At 34.6% G+C, this 22,182-nt stretch overlaps 1 protein-coding gene across 3 annotated transcripts in view; it reads right to left on the reverse strand.

Moving 5' to 3' along the window:
- LOC149807459 (THO complex subunit 1-like) overlaps window positions 1-22,182 on the reverse strand; it is a 78,015-nt gene that overhangs the window by 47,223 nt on the left and 8,610 nt on the right. For all 3 annotated transcript variants that reach the window (XM_089966777.1, XM_089966760.1, XM_089966768.1), the window contains exons 3-10: window positions 20,118-20,178; window positions 16,883-16,949; window positions 12,253-12,371; window positions 9,011-9,059; window positions 8,418-8,513; window positions 5,181-5,257; window positions 2,045-2,103; window positions 1,028-1,136 (exon numbers count right to left, since the gene is read on the reverse strand). In XM_089966777.1, coding sequence (XP_089822903.1) covers window positions 1,028-1,136; window positions 2,045-2,103; window positions 5,181-5,257; window positions 8,418-8,513; window positions 9,011-9,059; window positions 12,253-12,371; window positions 16,883-16,949; window positions 20,118-20,178 — 637 coding nt within the window. The remainder of the gene's footprint in view (window positions 1-1,027; window positions 1,137-2,044; window positions 2,104-5,180; window positions 5,258-8,417; window positions 8,514-9,010; window positions 9,060-12,252; window positions 12,372-16,882; window positions 16,950-20,117; window positions 20,179-22,182) is intronic.

Consider the following 22,182-nt stretch of genomic DNA (forward strand, 5'->3'; position numbering starts at 1 on the left):
GCTACATTCTGCATCAACGTTTTTTTATAAAATTTTTTGGATTTAGGTGGGAGATGCCAGATTTCATAAAATTTCTGGGTACCTACAAATAACATGCAGGTGACAAGACATAAACTGTCTTCTTTAGCTGCCAAGAATGGCAAAAAATATGCTTACAGTTTTACATCCTCAATTTCTTTCTTAGTTCTGCAATCCGAATTACATGAGCTATGTCATGGGTTCTCAAGCTTGATTACTCATTTCAAAATTGTACTGTAATTTCGAATATATTCCAAGTGTAATTACATCCTCCTTACTGCACTCAAAATGAAATAACATTAAATTTCATAGTGCCTTTATGATGATTACAATTGAAATACTTCATATTTTTCCCACATTATGATTTCAAATATTCAATGACAGAACAGACACTTGCAGATTTTAACAAGCTTCTCCCTTGCTATTTCAATCTGATGTATTTCATGTAGAATTTGCACAGATCAATCTAGTCCATAATCACTAAATTTCATAGAATCGACAAAAATACCAAAATCTATTCATTCCAGATCAAATGGTAAAATTGTTGCAATGTGCATTCATTCACAATATGAATCTAAATTTCAATTTTAAGTAGTCTAAAATGCCATTTTCTTTCAAAAGTTATGTCTAGCGTGTGACTAAGTTCTAATTTATCTGGGCGGAGTTATGTGCGCAGTAATATTGTTGTTGTGTAATGATGAATCTGCACTTGTGTATTTAGTTGGAATACGGCATACATTCAGTTAGTTTGTTTCTTGTTGTGTATTTTGTTTATATAATTAAGCCTAAGGTAGAATAAGAAAAATGAGCATATAATAAAAAAGGTTACTGCATTTGTATGGGAAAATATGAACTCGTGTGTCGGATGGATATACTGCACTCCCAAGGTCGTGCAGTATTCCATCCGAAAAACTTGTTCATATTTTCCCATACAAATGCAGTAACATATACTTACTGAATAACTCTACAGGTTAAAACTCCACATTTTCCAGACCTGAATGAGTCTTACCAAAGCAAACATTTTCCACTGGGTTTTGTCAAAGCACTGTGTAGGTTTGCGGAAGAAGTCTTGAAGGGACCAGAATCTTCTGTACAGGTTGTAGTCTATTGGCACTGAACTACAGTGAGATATAAAGAAGAGGTAAAGGACAATCTATACGATCAGATTTCTCACATAGTTTTCTCCATGTTGCACCCCTGCATCTTTATTCACAGTAAGATTAAAGGGCACAAATTAACTCTGCCAATGTATTATAAAAGGAACACAAAAATAGCCATACCACTTGTACTATAAGTCAAGTCAAACTACAAACAACAAAGATCCTGATTTGCTGAAGCATAATGCACCTGCAGATCAGAGTCTATTAAGTTTGTTCTACTGATTACTACTAACAAACTGCACGAACCCAGACCTGATGGTACATTGTGCAATGGCAGATTTAGGTCTGTAGTTTGCCACTGGAATTGACTGTAAGCAAGTAGAGATGGTATATATCATTTCTAAATATGACAGAACCAAATGCAGTTTCCAGAATTCAAAATCTGCAAAAAGAGGCAGAATTAAGCATTTATTTCTTGATTGTTTCACAGTTATAGTAAGTTCATCCACTCCATATTAAAGTAAATAGTAGAAAAACTTTAATTTATTTTAGTGTCTATCAATTTTGTTGGTTTTTCGAACATAAGATTTTCATGAATGCTTGCATACATGAATTTTCCTCTCAAATTTTGCATATTTATAGGTATTTTAAATTTGTGGATTACCTCTATAAATACCATGAAAAAAAAACAAGAAGAAGAAGAAAATAAAACATGCTTACAACAAAGGATGTCACCTCCTTAAAACAAAATAAACCCAAGTAAAAGCACAAATCAAACAACTGCTAAGATCAATCACTTAAATTGGAGATATGAACATCAAACAATGCAGTTAATGCAAAACATTTTTACAAAAAAATCAAACTTTGGGAAAGCAAATTCCACAAACAGAACCAAGTGACAAAAAAAACTGTATACTTGTACTTGCCTGGCTTGTTCATCTGTTTCCCCCTCCTCAACCTCCATTTCTGTATCTGCCTCAGCCTTCTGAAAGACAGTAACCTCCATGAGATGAATAGAACCTTCCATTAGTAATGAACAAGATTTGGACAAAAAGATTAAGAACTCTGAAGAGATATTATAATGTAACATTGCTCTTTACAATAATCTTACTCTCAGAACAGTTACTGTCATTACTTGCTTATAGGTCAGATCCAAGTGTCAAGACCTGCTGTTACATGATGTGCTAGTGGATCTGGGTCTATGCAGTTTGTTGGAAACAATCAGTAGAATGAACAACAATGACCCAGATCTGCTAGTACATTATGCAAACTATAAGGTCTATATGTTGTTTGCAGTTGGAAGTAACTTGTAAGCTAGTTTAAAACAGTAGAGTAGCTTTGGGTAAAATATGGTGACTACAGTATTCATTTGCTGCATTATGATAAGTATGGTTGGATCTAATATTCAGGAATATGGGTCCAAAAGGGTCAGGTTAGAACCTCAATGGCCAATATTTTTGCATAGTTTGAAAAAAATCTGTTCTTTAATAATTTCACACTATGCGGAATGCACTCAAATTAAAATTCTAAATTCTTTTTCTAAGTACAAGTCAGATCTTTATGTGATATTATGTGAACTCCTCCTCCCCATACATGCCAACCCCTGATGAGGAAAAAGTGTAATCCAAGTGGACAAAAAGAGGAATCCAGGCAGAAAAAGAGGAATCCACAAATAACATGCTAAAAATTCAGCAAACAATGATTTATTTGCCCCTCTCATTTTTTAACATCATTTACTGCTTAAAGTTTTCATATGTAGCACTTTTAGCTTTCGAAAGCAACAGATTTTCAAGTTGCATTTTAAAACACTTTGTACCAGCTGAGACCATGAATGTTTTGCACACCAGTAGAGCACAAAGTACTGGGTTACTGAGCCTGGATCTGAATTCACTTTTATTTTTGTTAACAATACTGAACAATCTCTCAGTCAGCATTAGAATGGTAAAGAACCAATATTCCTTTCATAACCTGACAAAGAAGAGGAAATTTATATCTTCCAGTGATTGTGTCTTTTAGCTAGGAAATAAGGTGCCACTGCACATCAAATCTATCTGCATTAAGTATATTGTCAGGTAGAATCCCAACTTCATACTGCAGGAATTCTCCTTCCAGATGAGCCAAGGTAGGCAAAGATGGCAATAGAAAGGGATATCTCTTGACAAAGAATCTAACACTTTTTAAGCTTTTTGACTGTCTCTCATTTGCATCAGCAACTGAAGCATTTAAAAGCACTTCATCTCCACAGGGGAATTTCTGGAGCACGTAATCACAGCCTGTAGCATAATAATCTCTAACATTATCATCAAACACCATCACAACTAGAGTAGAATTGTGTTCTATTAATTCTCTTGTTTCTGCACCAATAGCAAGATCTTCATTATCTTTCTAGAACTCGGTAAATAACACCTCTGCATTTATAACATTCATGTCCGCAATTTAGTTCTGCTGTAGATAAGAAGTTACCTTAGTATTGGAGTTCGTAAGACGAGCTAATTCGATGTTTCTTTGTTTTCAAGTGTTTCTCCATATCAAATTTACCACCATGCCCAATATTAAAATGAGCATGATGCTGCCCTAGAATACAGGGACTCGTATCTTTGCTTAAAACTGACCTGTCGTACATGTACTATATGTATTAAAATTGACTTGTCATACATGTACTATGTATGACAGGTCAATTTTAAGCAACAATGCAAGCCCTTGTGCCCGAGAATGGAACGATGAATTATGCCATTCATGTATTCATCTTTGAAAGATTCGTTTTTTTGTGGGGGGTTTGTGTCTTTTTCTGATCCAAATGTGAAATTCTTTGAAAAAATATATGTGCTCTAACACAAACATCGACTAGAATACATCTGATGACTTTTAGCGCCAAATAGTAAAATTATTTCCACACGGCCTGCAATAGACGTCACGTGATGCTGCCCTCGTGTCCTCATCTTTGGAGGATTCTGTTATTTTATGTTTCGTTTATTATTGGCCTTTTTCTAATCCATCTTTGAAATACTAATAAGTAATACATTATAAAGAAATATTTTTGTTTTTAAGATTACATCAGAATTAACACTGGCAGCCCAACTGTTCAAGAAAGTTTGTAAATAAGGGGCAATGAGGAAACTAAATACAAAATATTATCAACAGATGGTGGTGTAGCTACTTCCAGCACCAAACCTGTCAATCACTTGCTCCCAAATATTTTATGAATTTTAGATAGTGAAATATAATTTTATTTGTCCATCCTTGTTACATAAATTGCGCTTTCTACCCTTATAAAGTTTAAATACCAATTCAATGGAACATGAAATGATGATATATCTTTTGTTGTTCTGTGCTAATTGCAAATGGTTACTAATTTCTTAAAAAATACAAACAAAAATGTTTTACATGAGAATATTTGTAAATTCCTAATGTAACGTTTTAAGTTACTTGATGGATGATGAGTATATGACCAATGCACACATTTTATAACCTCTTAACTATACAGATGCAACGTCTGATGCTGCTTTTATTCATTATGAAGTTGTAATAGATTTATGTTAATTATTATCCAGATTAAAAAAGAAATCATCAGCTAAATATCTAATTTGTCTGTCCTGTTACAGGAGTTACAAGTTAATGACAGCAATGCTTTGATTGGACAAGCAATATTTGGAAAGGAAAACTGACAGTTATCTTCAAACTGTTATTTTATAGAAGATGGGATACTAGAGCACTGATCCATAACATATTTGATATGAAATTGAAGCATCTAAAATTTGGGGTATTTGTCCAACAGGATTAGCTGAACAGCATATTGTCAGCCATCAATGCAGGAAAATCACTACATAGAAAGAACCCATGAAAAGTTTTTATGGTGACAGCTTGTGACTCTTGTGTAATATTTAAAATATAATTTCCTGGAATTCACTGTTTAACTTTGTTGTGATGTTTATCTTTTTTCTCTAGAAAGAAGTGTCAAAAAAACATGAACAGCTTCTAATGGTTCCACTATTTCAATACAATAGTAACACACAGTAATCCAAACACACACAATAATCAAAACACACAAAGTAATCCAAATACCTTTGGTTTGACATCAGCTTGTAGATTGGTGAAGATTGTAATATTCTCCAGGTTAAATTGACTCATCAAATTCAGTGCTGTCAAGAAAAAAAATAGTTCATTGTGTACAGACAATATTAGTAACTTTAAAATACATAAAGAATATGATAACACAAAATCAGATAATTGTTGTTTTGAAGATATTCTTATCTCCCTTCTTCTATGATTCTATAATGACATTTTTTTAAAATCTGCATTGCTGTAATTTGTCCTTGACATATTATTTTTATATTGTCAAGGAAGTATTCAGAAGGAAATGTGTGTTTGTGTGTGTTATTTTGATTTTTAATGTAGCTTTAACAATTTTTCAGTCATATTACTACAATGTCTGCAGTGTGGCAGTTTATAGTAATGTCTTGCACTGGGGCATCATGCTGCAGACATGTAACATGATGTCTTCCCCAATCGCATTACCCTGACACCAGGCTGACCAGTCCTAGCACTAACCTTTTAATGCTGAGCGCCAAGTGAGGCAGCTGTTTGTATCATTTTTATAAGTCTTTGTTACAACTCATCCTGGGCTCAAACCCACAACCCACTGCATCCAAGGCAAATGCTCTAACCACTAGGCCACTGGAGCAGTTTAGATGAAAATGAAGTTCATACACTGGTATTTAACAAAGTAAATGGGAAACCAATGGTACTAAATACATACACCCCTCAATACTTATGCAAAAATGAAGACTCCTAAGCAGCATGTGACAAAACTCATAGCATAGTCAATCAACTATAATATTACATTCCAGGTAAATAAAGAAAACATCTATCCCATGGCGATGCTTGCAAGTGATGACATCTTGGGATGCAGAATCAGATCATCACGTTCTGTTCAGTGTTTCATACATTTTCCTGGCCCTTTATATATTTTTCTCAGCACCATGATCCAAATTCCCTCAAAGTCTAAGTGCATCTCAGACAGGTAACATGCATGTCTTCAACAGTTTTGCATTTTGTCGCCACTGTTCATTACTGACAGACATGAACAAAATAATTTGGAAAATAGTATTGACCTATACAAAAAATCAACACTTGTTAATAAAGCAAAAGAAAACAAGCATTTGTAAATAACAAGAGCATGATACTGAGATAGAGCACAAAATCAGAATAATGAAATCCTCTACCATATTCACCAAACTGTTGGCTAAATTCACAAAATATTTCTTGCAACATGTAGCAAATACCTTTTTACAAAATAAATATACTGATTTTGTTGATAGATGGTTAAAAATCACAAAGATAATTGGATTATGGCTGGCTAAGCATAATGATGTGGATTGTACAGAGCAAAACTTAAACAGGTCAATATATGGTCTATGGGTAGCGACCTAACAGTGCCAAGGGGAAGTAATGAAGGGTGTTTATCATTCTGTCCATTTGCTAACTAGAAAAGAAAGACAGAATTTTCATCTTTCTGGGGTTACTGTATTAAGGAGGCAGTAGAGCTTATTTCCTAACATTAATAAGACAAGCAAATGTATGTGACAGAGAATAAGGTTCATTGCCAGAAGCTAATCATGTATTGGAATCTTATCAACGTATCCAAATATCCAATCTTATTCAGTTGGACTAAGCAGTTTTTGGGACCAAGTTGCTAGTAAAGGATGTGCTTGTTCGTAATCATGTTATCTAGCCATTATGCCTTCTAGGCATATTGGATACTTGATTTTACCCCTCCATATGTATTTATTTACATTCAGTATCACACCAACTGGCGTATATTGTTAACTGTTGCATGTGCATACATTTAATTACCACCTGACTGCATACTTGGCTAAGTAAACAATTTATTGGTCAATCAAGGCACATGAAACAAAACAAAACTAGTACGATTAATTGTACCGTTTATTTAAACCAGATCCTCATTAATGATGTACTCTTTGAATTTAATCCCACGAGTAAATCCAATTAAATCAATGAAAGGCACTTTACTGACATTAGTGATGGTTTCCTTTATGAACTGATTAAATGGCAGTGATGATTGTTTAATTTTTAATTGATTATGCAGCGGATTAGCTTCCATTTTTGATATTGTGTTTGAAGCAAAACAATCAGTGAATAATGCAAAATAAGGAGCTTTCTCAATTAAAGGACAAAATATAAGTCATGATCATATTAGAAATAGGCGTCAAAATGGATCAAATGAATATACTAATTATCTTCAGATAGAAGTTGTGTGTGTGCGTGCATGTATCTGGATTTTAACGTAGCTTTAGCAATTTTTAAGTCATATCGCTATGATGTCTGCTTTGTGGCAGTTTATAGTGATGTCTAATGCTGGGTCATCATACTGCAGACATGTAGCATGATGTCCCACCAGGTCACATTATCCTGAAACCAGGCTGACCAGTCCTAACAGTAACCTCTTAATGCTGAGTGCTAAGCAAGGCAGATGGTAGTACCATTTTTTTAAAGAATTTGTTAAGACTTGGCCAGGGTTTGAACCCGCCAACTCCCACATCCAAAGTGGACACTATAACCACTGGGACACCAGAGCAGTCAAAAGAAAGTTAATAAGAAAGATAAGGAAAAGGAAACTTCATGTGAATATGGAGGGGGAAAATGCAAATATGCCACTAAGCATGAGGTAACTATTCCTCCAAAGAGATGTAAGTCAGAATCTGTGGCAACAAAACATAAAATATAATACCACTAAGGGAGAAAGAAATTTTCAGACACACATTAGGTTGGTAGTTATCCCATACTTGATTTCACTGACTCAGATTCAGGGCTTGAGACTTTGTTCTATGTAACTACCAAGTCTAGATAGAAAAAGTTATGGAAATACTGAGTTCCAGTAAATTGCATTCCACTTTTGCTGATGGAGGTACAGATGCAACCATACTGAAGCAAGAAACAGTGCATATAAGATACATGGACAATGGAAAACTGAAAAGATCTAAAGACCTGCTTTTGATAAATTATTTTAAGAAATTAAATGTTGTACATTATTTCACTTGTTCTTTCTATGATATAAAGAGCATAAATCTCACAAAAGGTTGACAAGTGACTTAATTTTTGGGACAAGTGACAAGGATGGTGGGACATGTGAAATAGTTGATGAAAAAAATTGTTTTCTGCCCTGAAATAACAAAATATGTAGAGCATATCCTGAAAGAAAATTCCCTTTGTTGTGTTAAATATTCCAACAGCATCTTGCCCTCAAATAAACATTTTCATACTGGATAACTGCCAACTAACCTGATTTTTCAGACAGTGGAAAGAGCCTTGCCAAAAACATCTGTATTCTCCCACAAAATACAGTATTCTGTGACTTGGACAGCCTCCGCAGCAAGTCTAATGACAGACATAGAAAGAAAATCAATATTGTATAACATGGTCAGTACAATGTGCATAGAAATAATTTATAGTCTTTATTAAGTGAATCTCCTTATAAAGTGAATCTGCATACCTGAAGTTTAATATATACATCACAGCGAAGATATGATTATCATTGAGGTTGAATTGAGTTTATTATGTGTGGTTTATTGCACATAATTTTGCTAAGCATTGATCAGACTGAAATGATTTCAGGATACCAGTAAATACTGCGACAACATCAAAGAATGGTTCACTGTTGAAAAGGACAGGTAGTGAGTGAAACAAAAAAGTCAAATACAAATAAATCTAACAGCTGGGTAAAATTAATGATAAGCAATGTGAAGATAATGAGAAGCTTTGCACATCAATGAAATCAATCAAGAACTAAATTGAACAGCAAAGAAATATTCCAAACAGGGCTCCAATATAAAAGTATGTGTTTTGGTGTCAAGAATCAAACAGTCAATACATACCATTACACATTCTAAGGAGGTAGTTCTTTCCAGCTTCAAAAAACATTTCCTGAAAGTAAAAAGTGATATAGATTTAGACTCCACTGAAGAAAATAAATGAAAACAAAAATGTGAAATGATAGTGTAATCATGCATACATTTGTTGTATGTGTGTGTGATCTAGATTTTTAATGCACCTTTAAAATAATTTCAGTCATATAGCTACAATGTCTGCAGTGTGGCAGTTCATAGTGATGTCTAGCACTGGGACATCATGCTGCAGACAAGTAACATCATGTCCCACCCAGATACATTATCCTGATGCCAGGCCAACCAGTCCTAACACTAACCTTTAAATGCTGGTGCCAAGCAAGGCAGCCATTAGTACCATTTTTATGAGTCTTTGGTATAACTCGGCTGGGGTTCAAACCGTGAATTCCCGCATCTGAGGTGGATGCTCTATCCAAAGCAGTCCAGTTGTTGTAGTTATAGTTGATAAGGTTACCCACATAAACAAATAAAAACACAAACAATGAATTTTAGCCTCAAGCAACTAAGTATCTTAAAGAAACGGCTGGGTTGGGCAACTAGATTTTGATGGCTTTGGGTACAATAAATGTGATTACCATGATACTTGTAAAAATTTGAATATTTGCAGGTATTTAATTTTGTGGATTAACCTCACAAATACTCCAAATAAATAATACATAATATTATATTAGTATGCCAGCAACAAATGGTGGTTGCTTCTACCACAAGTGTGCAAACAAATCAAACACCTGTTGTAATCAATCATTAGTGGGAGCTAATGCAGCCAACAACACTAAGCTAATTGGTTATTAAAGTACATATGTATGATCCCTTCCTTAAAACACCATCCATAAAGGTGCACCATCATTGCACATGTGTACCAAACACATGACAGCTGCCCCTTGCTCAATGCAATTTGCAAGCAGTGTCAATATTTTATGTTTTCTGAGCCTACCAAAGTGCACAGATGTTGACTAAACTGTGAAACAATGGAATCACTCCCTAGATGGTACCTGCCTTACGTATGAATCAACTTCAACCACTAGACTTTACAATAAACATAAACAACAAAGAATTAAAATCACACTTCCACAATTGGTATACTATACAGGCCACAATTGGTATGCTATACAGATCACAATTAGTATGCTATACAGGCCACAATTAGTATGCTTTACAGGCCACAACTAGTATGCTATACAAGCCACAAGTGGTATGCTAAACAGGCCACAATTAGTATGCTATACAGGCCACAATTAGTATGCTTTACAGGCCACAACTAGTATGCTATACAAGCCACAAGTGGTATGCTTAACAGGCCACAATTAGTATGCTATACAGGCCACAACTGGTATCCTTTACAGGCCACAATTGGTATGCTATCCAGGCCACAATTGGTATGCTATACAGGCCACAACTGGTATGCTATACAGGCCACAACTGGTATGCTATCCAGGCCAAGAAGGACATTGTGATAATCATTGTGCTATGTTAGTGAACTCTGCAACCTCATAAATCAAGTGAATTCATCCTGAATGGAGAATTGCAGCTCATGTGACAATGTGTGAAAGATTGGACTTGATTATTCATGGCTTTGAGAAAGTTGGACTTGTTTAATCCTGCAATTTGAAGATTATTTAACTGACAAACATCTGTATGTGCCAGGAGACTTGATATGATGTTGATACAGTGGTTTTGTCCAAAAATTAGTGAAGTATGCACTATAATACTCTGCTGTAATTAGTTTATGTGCTTAGTGTTTCATTAGAAATTGTGCTTCAGACAAAGATACTAGTATTCTGCAGTTTTGCTATTCATTTGCATTAAGAATGCATGGATAAAATTAGACGTGCTTTTAGAATTATTTCATTTTTCAACAGCAACTGCTTCAATTGAGGGACTGATTTTAAAAACTATTAAATCTAATTTTCACATACCAGTACAATTTGTTACTTTTTCTTTCCTTTTCAGAAATACTAAAATCTGAACACCTTATGCTTTTTCTCCTTTCTCTCTATCCTTATTTATCTCTCAAGTTAAGGCAGAGTGGAAATTACAGCTACCAGAGGTTCAAGTCTAGGATTCGGCCAATGTGGGTATGCGAGAAAGCTTGCCAGTAGCTTGTCATGGGTCGGTCGTTCTTCCCGGGGTTTTCCTGGGTTCTTCCTCCACCATTAATACTGGCCACCATGCATAGCCTATCGTGTGCTGAAAAACGGCGTTAAACCAAACAACAACAACAACAGCTACCAGATACTGTACTGATAAATGTGCAAATATAAAATGCTTTATAATTCTTTTTTTAAAAGGTTAAAATAAAATAAACACAGGTAAAAGCTATTATTTTATTACCAGGTTACAGAAATGATGTTGATTTATCAAGTAACTTTGTTGTTCTCTAGAAATGAAATACAGTAAGAAGGGGGGGGTGCTTTTTTATTATACATGGCTAATTATTCATTGGGTCTTTAATTTCATGGTTTGAAGCAACAATGAAATCTGCAAATTTGGTACCCTAGGAAAATTAGCCATACTACATTTCCTTGCTTGGAAAAACAAACATTGATTTTACGAATATCAATGCAATGAACATGGTTAGTGGAAGCTGAATCTGATTACCTGGTATTACTGCATTATTAGTACCTGGAATACACTGTGCTATTAACCTGTATTTAGAGCAAGAATAACATCGAAGTATATAAAGATCTGTTATGACTACATGGACTGGTGTTGTTGATTTGATTCAACCATATATTATATATTAACCAGGGTGACAAAACATCTGCAGTGTGAAGGTAATAACCAGGATGACAAAACATCTGCAGTGTGAAGGTAATAACCAGGATGACAAAACATCTGCAGTGTGAAGGGGATGGAGATCTAGCTGGTTATTTTTCATGCTCCTGACTTTTTGAGATTTAACATAAACAATATTTTATATCGTCCACTCTTCTTGACCTTCATCTATTTCACACCTGTAAAAATATAGAACTTGCAACTTTAAAATGTGGTAGAAATTTTATATTTAACAGCTGCAGATAGCTGTATACATGAGGTCTAATGAAAGTCATTTTATTGCACAGGTTAAAACTGAATGTCAATGTCCTCATTTTATCGCATACAAAATCCTAAGTGTAACTTTAACAAATACTTTAATTTGTCTGAGATATCATTTTAAGTAAATACACTGTGAGCTGTATGTCACTTATCTTTTTGACATGCAAAAAACTTACAGATCTCCATGTGTGGACCTTATCTTCTATCAAGTTGAAAACAACCTCGCACTCAGACAGTGTGATCATGTCAAATACATCAGCCAGCATCAGGAATGGTGCTGTGGCAGAACATATATCTGCAACATAGAGATAAAGCAAATAGGGGAGTAAGATTACTTGGAGATCAAATCAAATATATTTTTGCGTAAATATTCAGATCTACTTTTATGTGAAAATAAACATAAGCTTACTGCATCAATATATGGCACTACAACATAGTTACATAATACTGTGATATAATTCATCATGTACTGTCATATATGTGTATTTTAAACTCATTTTATATAAACGTGTAGCCAACTGGCCATAGCAGAAGTTCAGAAGAATAATCTGATCATTTTAACTCGTTCCACCCTGACCCTATCTATACGCATGATCCTGTTTCTGCATTCAATGGCCGATACTGCTTGTAGTCATAGTTTGTTTACTGCATTCAATGGCCGATCCTGTCTACAGTCGTGGTGAATGTGTGTTAGATACAACATCTCTGATTGGTTACAAATGGTTTTTTTTCCAAGAATCATACCAGCATGAAACAAATCAAAACTGATTTTACTTTCCTTTGTGCAAATTTGAATTGCTCAGAAACCAAGGGTTACTAATTAAGAGCAGTTTCACTACACGTGTTCTGTTCAAGAAAAATCATAAATGATGGTAGACGTAAGAGTGATTTTTGATGATGATAAGAGCAAAAATGAGAAGTTTCTCGGGTTTGATCTAAAAAATACTGAGCAGGCAGAGGAAAGATATATTCAGCAGTCAGATGTTTTGTGAGATTTAGATTTAAACATAGCAGTTTCTGAGACTGAATTGTCATCAGAAGAGGATGCTGATAACGATGAGGATAGAGTTCTTGCGGATCTAGCAGATTGGAATGATCATCTTCAGTCTGTCCAAATCAATGATTTTAGTAGACCAAATCCCGGACCTACTCTGGTGGCCTAGTGGTTAGAGCGTCCGTCTCGGAAGCAGGAGGTCGTGAGTTTTATCCCCAGCCAAAGTCATACAAAGGACTTACAAAAATGGTACTTACAGCTGCCTCGCTAGGCGCTCAGCATTAAGAGGTTTGTGTTAGGGCTGGTCAGCCTGGTGTCCGGATAATGTGACTGGGTGGGACATCATGCTACATGTCTGTGGCATGATGCCCCAGTGCTAGACATCACTATAAACTGCCACACTGCAGACATCATAGCGATATGACTGAAAAATTGTTAAAGCTACGTTACAAATCCTAATCACACACACTCACCGGACCTACAACGAACATGGACAAGGAAAAAAGAGAAATTAATTTTTTTCATTTGTTATTTCCAAAGAAACTGTGCATGGACATTGCAAACAAAACCAAAGCATATGCCCAAAAATGCATCTTGGTATCACCAAACAAAACATGGTATCCAACAACACCAGACAAGATAAAAGCTCTGATTCGGACTGATGTTGTTATGGGAGTCCTTCCAGCACCAGCCAAAGATATGTATTGGTATAAGGACAAACTTTTGCATCCTTCCTGCATTGAACTGAAATTTAGTCGTGCAAGATTTGAAAATCTAAAGAAATATTTTCATGTGACTGACACCAGCAACAACCCACCTCGAAGAACACCTGGTCATGACAAACTGGCCCACATTCGACCAATATTGTAGCGTATTCACAACACATGCACTAGAGAATACAACCCAGATAGTGAGGTGTCAACTGATGAAGCAATGACTTAGATTTTCAGGACGACTGGGCTTTAAGCCGTACGTGCCTTTAAAACCGACCAAGAAAGACATCAAAGTATGGGTTCGAACATGTCCTCATAATGGATATGTTGGGGACTTTCAGGTTTATACTGGAAGGACAACAATCCAGAATTGAATCTTGGATAAAAGATTGCTCTTGATTTGATGGAACCTTTGTTTCGTCTTGGACACCATGTCTACATCAAGTTTCTTTTACATCTCTAGACCTATTTCTTCAGCTTCAACAAAATGGTATGTATGGCTGCAAAAACAGTTCGATCAAATCGAAAGGGTGTTCCATCTGGAGTACACAAAGTAAAGCTGAAGGAGCAGGGCCAAAACATAATTAAACAGAAAAGAGACATGAGAGTTACAGTTTGGCGTGACAAGAAGAATATCACTATACTGTGCACCAATTCAGACGATGAGGCACATCTGTTAGCCATAAGCGGAAAGATGGTTCCATCAAGGATATTCCATGTCCACTCCCAGTCAAACTGTACAACATGTACATGAATGGAGTAGAATGGAGTAGACCATGCAGAGCAACTTAAAGCACTGGTAGAAAGTCCTGGAAATGGTGGAAGTATCTGGTTTTCGACATTTCCATAGTAAATTCATATTTGCTGATGAAAGAATCGTGGAACCATAATATCATCACCAAAAACAACAGTGAAAGAGCTATAACCCAGTTGGAGTTTAGAATAAATCTTGCACATCAACTACTTGGAGGATTTGTAGGTAAAAGGAAAAGAGAAGTAGAAGTTCAACCCCTGATTCAGCAAGGTCAATATTGGCCAGTGGTCATGCCAAAGAAAAAACCTGCCAAATATGTTCAGTGAACAAAGTTTGATCTGAACCAAAAACTGGATGTGAACAATGCCAAGTAAATTTATGTGCATAATGTTTCAAACCATATCAAAGATTAAATTTTCCTGGTTTATATCAATGAAATTAAGGGCTGATGATGTGGTATTTCTAAAAAAAGTTGCCATTAATTTTGTAAATAGTGTATAAATAAGTTGTGAATGACTTGGATAAATAGGGAAAAAAATACATCATTGTGTAGACAAATTCATTTGGAATAATTGATGAAAATTTTGTGGATATTTATTTCATATAAGAAGAGAAATTAAGGTAAGAGTGAATGTATGTGCATGATATTTACAAAATTTTCCAAACAGGTAAAAACTCTCTGGGACACAAGCAGCTAGACACAGCTTAGTGCTGCTGGGGCAAAGCAGCAGTGATACTGATAACAGTGATGGGGCTGAATGAGTTAATTAAAGTGAAAGAACTTCTGCGTAGAAGGTAAAGTAAATCTTGCTTGTCATATCAAAATCTAAACTGATGCTGGAAAAATGTTAACACAGAATTTATAACAGTAATTTGGCCAACCAGATTCAATGCAATCATTTTATGTCAATTAATGTCAGGTGCTAATTTTTTTTTGTTGTTGAGTTTAATTATAGTAGCGTTCGCACAATTGTGCATGTGCCACTTTTTTCTGACTGCACCGCAGCCTGCTAGTTGTTCCTGGGGAAGGGGATGGTGCCACCTTCCCCAGGTTTTTATGGATTCAAGGAACCCTGATAGTTTGGCCTCAATCTGTGGGTCCATAAAGGTCCCTACAGTTGAATGGTTGGCTGTCATTAGTGGGAAGGAGAGCTCAGGAACAGTCCTGCTTGCTTTACATCGCTGGTTTCTTGTTGCATTTGCCTGGTGGTTTTTTTTTTTTTTGAGATTTTTTTTTTCTTCTTCTTCAAAATGTTCTAAAAGGAGGGGGGATGTTCTATGCTGTTTATAGAGGTTCTTAGTAGATATCATGTCTGAAGAGAGATTTTCAAGGTTATTATGGTATTACTAGTCGAGGTGTTTAGGGTGTGTTTCCTACGTTATGTTATTTATAAGTTTTTAGATATTACCTCTTTAAGTTATTTATTAATTGATGTTTTTAGAGACTGAATGTTATTTATACTTTATTTAGCAAGAGACTGGAGTCATAGCCGATTACACGGTTCGTTAAGGACATCTAGGACAGGAATCCTAGCTGATTACTCGGTTCGTTAAGGACATCTAGGACATCCAATTTTGCGGTTTCCTTAGTTTTTTATAGGTGCTTCGTAAGTGAATTATTTATTAATACTTTTATAAAATTGAATGATATGTTATGGTTTTTTATGTGGTGGCTTCTAAATTTATTTAGCTAGTTACTGGGTCTTTTGGTTTTGTGGGGATAGTAATTATATTTTGTTCCTAAGTCCTGCTGAGTCTATGAATTGATTTGTATTTTTATATGCTGATTGTTTATTTTTATTAGAGTCCATAAGTAACTCTGGGTATGTGTGTGGTGATCCAATCTCTTTTTGGTTTTTGATAAATATTTTCCGAGCTAATATTTTCATGCTAATAATAACTTCAAAGACATCACCTACTAAATAGGTAGTTTTACTGCTCTGAAATATTCAAAATTGTACAATGAAGAATATTTTAAAACAATTCTGTTGAATGAAATGAAGAAAATTTTCACTTTTGCAGGCTGCAATGTAAGACAAGTATGCATGCATTTTTATGTTTTATTGGCATGTTGTCATGGTACTGTGTTTATGGTGCAATTAAAATGTAAGTTTAAATTATTATTTTTTTTAAATTGCAAGAAATATTTTGGGTAGATGAACCCTTCCATTAACGAAAATGTGTAGTATCACAAAATAAAAGATAAAAGGTAAAGAATGTTAAAACTCTATATAAAATAAAGAAAAATGTAAAAAATGATTGAGAGAGAGAGAGAGAGAATTACAGGACTGGTAGAATGCTAATGTCAGACATGTTAAAAACAAAATTAAGTAGAAGCACTATACCTTTTTCAGCAGCATTGATAGCAATAGTAATCAATTTCATGTACTCATCACATCCTCTGCCACCAATCTAAAATATAAAGCATTCAAGGAATAGAAACAAGTGTATGGTCTACTGAATGACTAAAACCATGTGAGTGGCTATTAGGGGATGAATGATACATCAATGCATCAATATTTTTGCTGTATCAATACACATATCAATTATATCGATACAAGAGGTGGAAAATAGATACAATATGATACCTACCATATCTTAGTTATTTTAATCGTCATCAGTCATTATTAGTTATTTGCCTTCCTTTTCTTTAAATTGAGAATTCATCTGAGATAGCTGATGCAGACACAGACATTCATTTTTGCTAGCAAAAGCACACAAAAAGACTTTATAACACTAACTCAAATTCTACAAAATTAACACAAAGAGATATCACTCGCATTTATTCTGCCCCCGCTGCAGTTAATGTCATGCTAATTATTTTATCAGAACAGCTTTTTCAGATTAAAGGAGACATTCCAAACTATGTTCCAAATAAAGTACCTTACTCATCATTTATTAAGCATTTCTATGTTATGTTTCTTTGTTGATTTGTATCTTGTCTGCTCTTGCGAAATTTGAAAGCTACACCACTGGTGTCTCACAGTTAAATATGTTAAACTGAATTCTCATTGGTGATTATTGTTTGTTCTGGTCCAAGGCAAACAATAACCACCAATCATCATTTAAGATTGGCAACTATTTATGCATCTCGGCTCTTGTTCTTGACATGAATGGTTGTTAAATTAAATCTGACTGCCACATTGTACCCAGGAAGAAGTATGATGTTATGATTTGAACCTGGAAGTTTTAGCATCAATGAAGTTTTACAATGCGCGTTTAGAATACAGGCTGCCTAGAAGACCCCAAATGGCTGGCTTTCAGTGTAGTGCTTCTTCAGACAGTGATTTCATTTGGAAAATACTTGCTCTTGATAGTTATTATGAAAATAAATTTGTAAATTTATGACATATCAGATTATTGGAACTGGGAAAGTTTTAATGGAGATACAAGTGATTTTGAGCCTGAGAACAGTTAAATATGAGTCTGCTGTACATGCTGGATGAAAAAAACACAGATGGCATGCCAGTCAATCACCCTTTCAGCATATGTACAAATGGCAGAAGACCAATCCAAATTAAAAGACTGCCAATTTCCCTAGAATGCAATTTTTATTTCTTTTCTGAAAGAATTTAGCCCTCCTGGAACATGTGCTACTAACCATACATGCCTAATGGGATTTAAAAATAACTGGCCAAATAAGAGTGAAAAAAATTAAATTAAGAAGTAAAGATATTTATCTGATCAAAATACATATGTCCAGTGGCAATGGTGAGTCCTGTATCTGTTCAAATGGAGCAGCCTTAAATGGCTTAGAACAATGAAAAACAATCACTGACAACTACAGACATGCCAACCCTAACAAGATCGTTTCAGTAAGGCAGTTGATTTTTTTTCCGTAATTCAGTAAGGCATAACAAAATACCATGTACTGCTATTGTCATACTGTTACTGTCAAGTTGGAAAAACATGTATTTAAAAAGTTTGATATTCCAAACTGATGCATCAACGGTAAATATTATATTAATCTTAAAAGTTTGTAAAATGCAAATGCACTTTATTTACCTCTAGTAAACTTGAATAAATTTTAGTTCCAAGCCCTATACAGCTCAATGGCTTGTTGCTATCTTTCAAGATGTACTTTTTGGATCTTTTTTCTTCAGTTCACATTATACCACATACCCAAATCAACACATGATGTCCAATAAACGTAATTGTGTCCCTTCCTCCTTTTATTCAGAACAATCTGGATATTCCCATTTATTCTTCTGTACTGATCATTAAAACTTTTTTAAGAGGCTTATTTTTTCCCTTTGTCTTTAACACGCATCTCTAACTGGATGCCATTTTTTTAATAAAAAAATCTATAATCAACAGTTCATGCAGATGCTTTGTATGTGCAGTTTAAAGCATCTGAGGCACTACTGTAAAGTTAGTCTGGTTCTCTAATTTCACTATAAAAGTTAATATGAAACCTGGATCAAAAATCAAACATGGATGAGCCAATTATCTGGATTTTACCACAACAATCATATTTCCATAGTTTTTCCTTTTATTCTGCAAATCCATATCTTAAGGACTCGTGGTACTAATTCAACTCCAATGGTAAACATATGGAAACACTATCATATTCAAAATTCAATAACTTAAAATTTATGGATGCTGATGATGAGACCTATATTTCTCCATGCACATCTAACCTTGGTGCAAGCTTATGAACACCATATGAGCTGTGGCATTTTGTTTATCTACATGTGCATGAAACACTTGTTATTGATTCTGCACCAAATGAACCAGGTGCTACTTTCATTACTGAGTACTCCTGAGTCAGGCCTGTAAGAATACTAAAATTGCATCAGTAGAAATTTGTCTATATTTTTTTAAAATTACATAAAGTATAAGCTCTCAAAAGATATTTTTACTAAAATTTTAATTTTCATTATTAACCAATCATGGACCACCAAACCCGTAAATACTCTATTATTTGTTCACCCATTTCTAGACTGGTTCACAGTTCTTCTGTATAATTAGTACTGTGTGTCCTTAAGGGTGATTTTTGTAAGACTTGGCAGGTCTGCAACTAACTGGTAGTCTGTCTGAAATTATTTGTGTTATCTTTTCATAGATGGAATTGCATATAAATAAATACAAAGTATATGTCTGTAATCTGCATACTGGAATACAACCAGTAAATCCGAGAAAAGGGCACCACCTACTACTGACAGACCTTCTAACTATGGAAAGAACATCAAGTTAATATGTGTATCAATAATTTGTCATATCGAAGGCTGTGTATCGTTTCACTCCTAATGGATATGGTCTACTGACTGCTAAATGATGAAAACCAAGTGCATGAAAATATGTCTCTCAAATGCTTATTGACTTTAAACAACAATAACTATTACAAAATGTTTGTACTTTTTCATTTAGAGTTACTCCCATTTTATTTTGCTAAGTCATACTAATATCTCTCTAACTAATTATTTCAAAAATTTACAATAAACGCATTTTGTTTCAATGTAGGTCCACAAGCTACAAATAAGATATTTCTTTAATATACATTTACAAAATATATTTATCATTTGTAGACTTGACTTAATAGGATCGTTTTGAATTATATTGCAAATTCCTTATACTTACAATAAAATCTTTCAGAACATCTCTGAATGCTTGGTCCAAAGCTGGCTTCTTGTCTGAATCACTTCAATAAAGAATAAAACACAAATACTGTACTACTGCATAAGTAAAATTAAATAAAGATTTTCTTCATCAAATAACAATTTTGCCAAGAAACAACTTATCAGAACTTACACTTTACTCAGACCTAAATGATTACATTTTTCCTGAAACGCTCAATTATAACAATTGTTTAAAACATTTACATGTTACCAATCTTTTATTTTATAGACATTTTACAGAATTTTAACATCTTTAGTGTTGTGATTTATGTTTAGATTTATTTGAAGGAGTTTTTCTTTCTAAACTGGTGTGCAATTCAATCTTATATTTTTTTAAAAACATTTCCTTTAGTTGGCACAAAACAGCCACTATTGAGGTGTCCTACAACACTACACGGTACATACATTCACACATATATACATAGTCATTTAAAACAAAACTTGTATAGAAAATATATCGCTTAAAAAGTTCAAATGATCCAGTGGTGGAAAAAATATCACCTACCATATCTGAATTATTGGATATTAAAAGTCAAATTTAAATATGCAAGTGACTTTAGTCCTTGGGTCAATTCTTACCCCTAGGGTTTTATCCACAGGGTCATAACTGTAACTAGTGAGATCTGTACCCTGTAACCATATACAAACTTACTTGCAATAATAACAAATTTTAACATGCAAGCAATAATGACCTCAGGGTCTATCCCCAATCCCAAGGACATAGCAATTGGGTCTTAACTTGATAGCTACCAAGATCTCCACCCTGCAATCATATACACTTACTGAATATAAACGACACATTAATATGTGAAACTGACACTGACCCCAGGGTCATAACTTGGAAACTATCAAAATACTCATGCAGCTAAAACTGACCCTATCTCTCTTCTTAGCATTCACTGACCTCACCCTAGGGGCACAGATTTTCAGTTTAAGTCAAACATAAGCTTATCATATAAAAGCAAAAAGTTTTTCGAAACAGTAATAGGAATAATTGGAGACAATGGAAATGGGTGCATCAATAAGTCCTGCTGAATACAATCGGCACCATAAGGCCTTAAACAGAGGAAACTGTGTTGGGAAACAAACAATAAGAATAGGCATACAGGGATCATGTCTCCTCTAAACAATGACAATGAACACTTAAAATCCAACTCTTTCAATCTGAGCTAAAGCTCCATAAAGATATGAAGCTGATAGACAAGTGATTTAACTCTGTCCACGGTGAAGTTGTTTGCATTAAAACATGCACGATGGAGAGAATGTTGGCATACCTCTATGCTACATTAATGTAATGTGGATGATATTTCTTTGGCTATTGTACGTTTGGAGAAAAAAATTGTACATGATCTAAGCACACTGCTAACTCAAATGAATGCTCCCTTGTGCTAAAAAATCAGCCAGAATTAGTCAAAAATACACTATCCATAGCAGCTATTAAAATAGGGAAAATGAATTTAGCCAGACTAGACAATACCAGCATCTGAAAGTGCAATAAATGAATTACCAAATATATAAAATGTAAAAAACATTAGCGGCTCTTTTTCATACAATTTACCTCTGAAGTTCAGGAAGTGAAAATGACCAAGTGGAGCTAGCACTTTTTTGAAGGTGCACATCTGGAGTAAGGCCAAGCTGTATACTCTATAACCCATATTACACCCATCAATCATACACCAAAATAAAAGGAAATAAAGGTTATTTGAATTATACCTAAGATATACAAGGTCTTTTTTAAATAGTCAGTATAACCAGCGAGGAAAGCCAGGGAAATTCTTTTCTTTAAAATTCTAACCCTATGCAAAATAGGAAACTGTAGAGCGCAACGTAAGTGGATTGACAAGGGCCATAACTCTACTCAAAAATGGCCTAAATGAGACAAAACCCAAACAAGGCACATCTTGTTGTTGTTGTAGGGTTTAACACCATTTTTCAGCACATGATAGGTTATACATGGTGGCCAGTATTAATGGTGGAGGAAGAACCCGGGAAATCCCCAAAAAGAACCACCAACCCACAAGAAGCTA

This window comes from Sinohyriopsis cumingii, chromosome 1, assembly GCF_028554795.1.
Source record: "Sinohyriopsis cumingii isolate HCF-2022 chromosome 1, ASM2855479v2, whole genome shotgun sequence".
Classification (NCBI taxonomy): Eukaryota; Metazoa; Mollusca; class Bivalvia; order Unionida; family Unionidae; genus Sinohyriopsis; species Sinohyriopsis cumingii.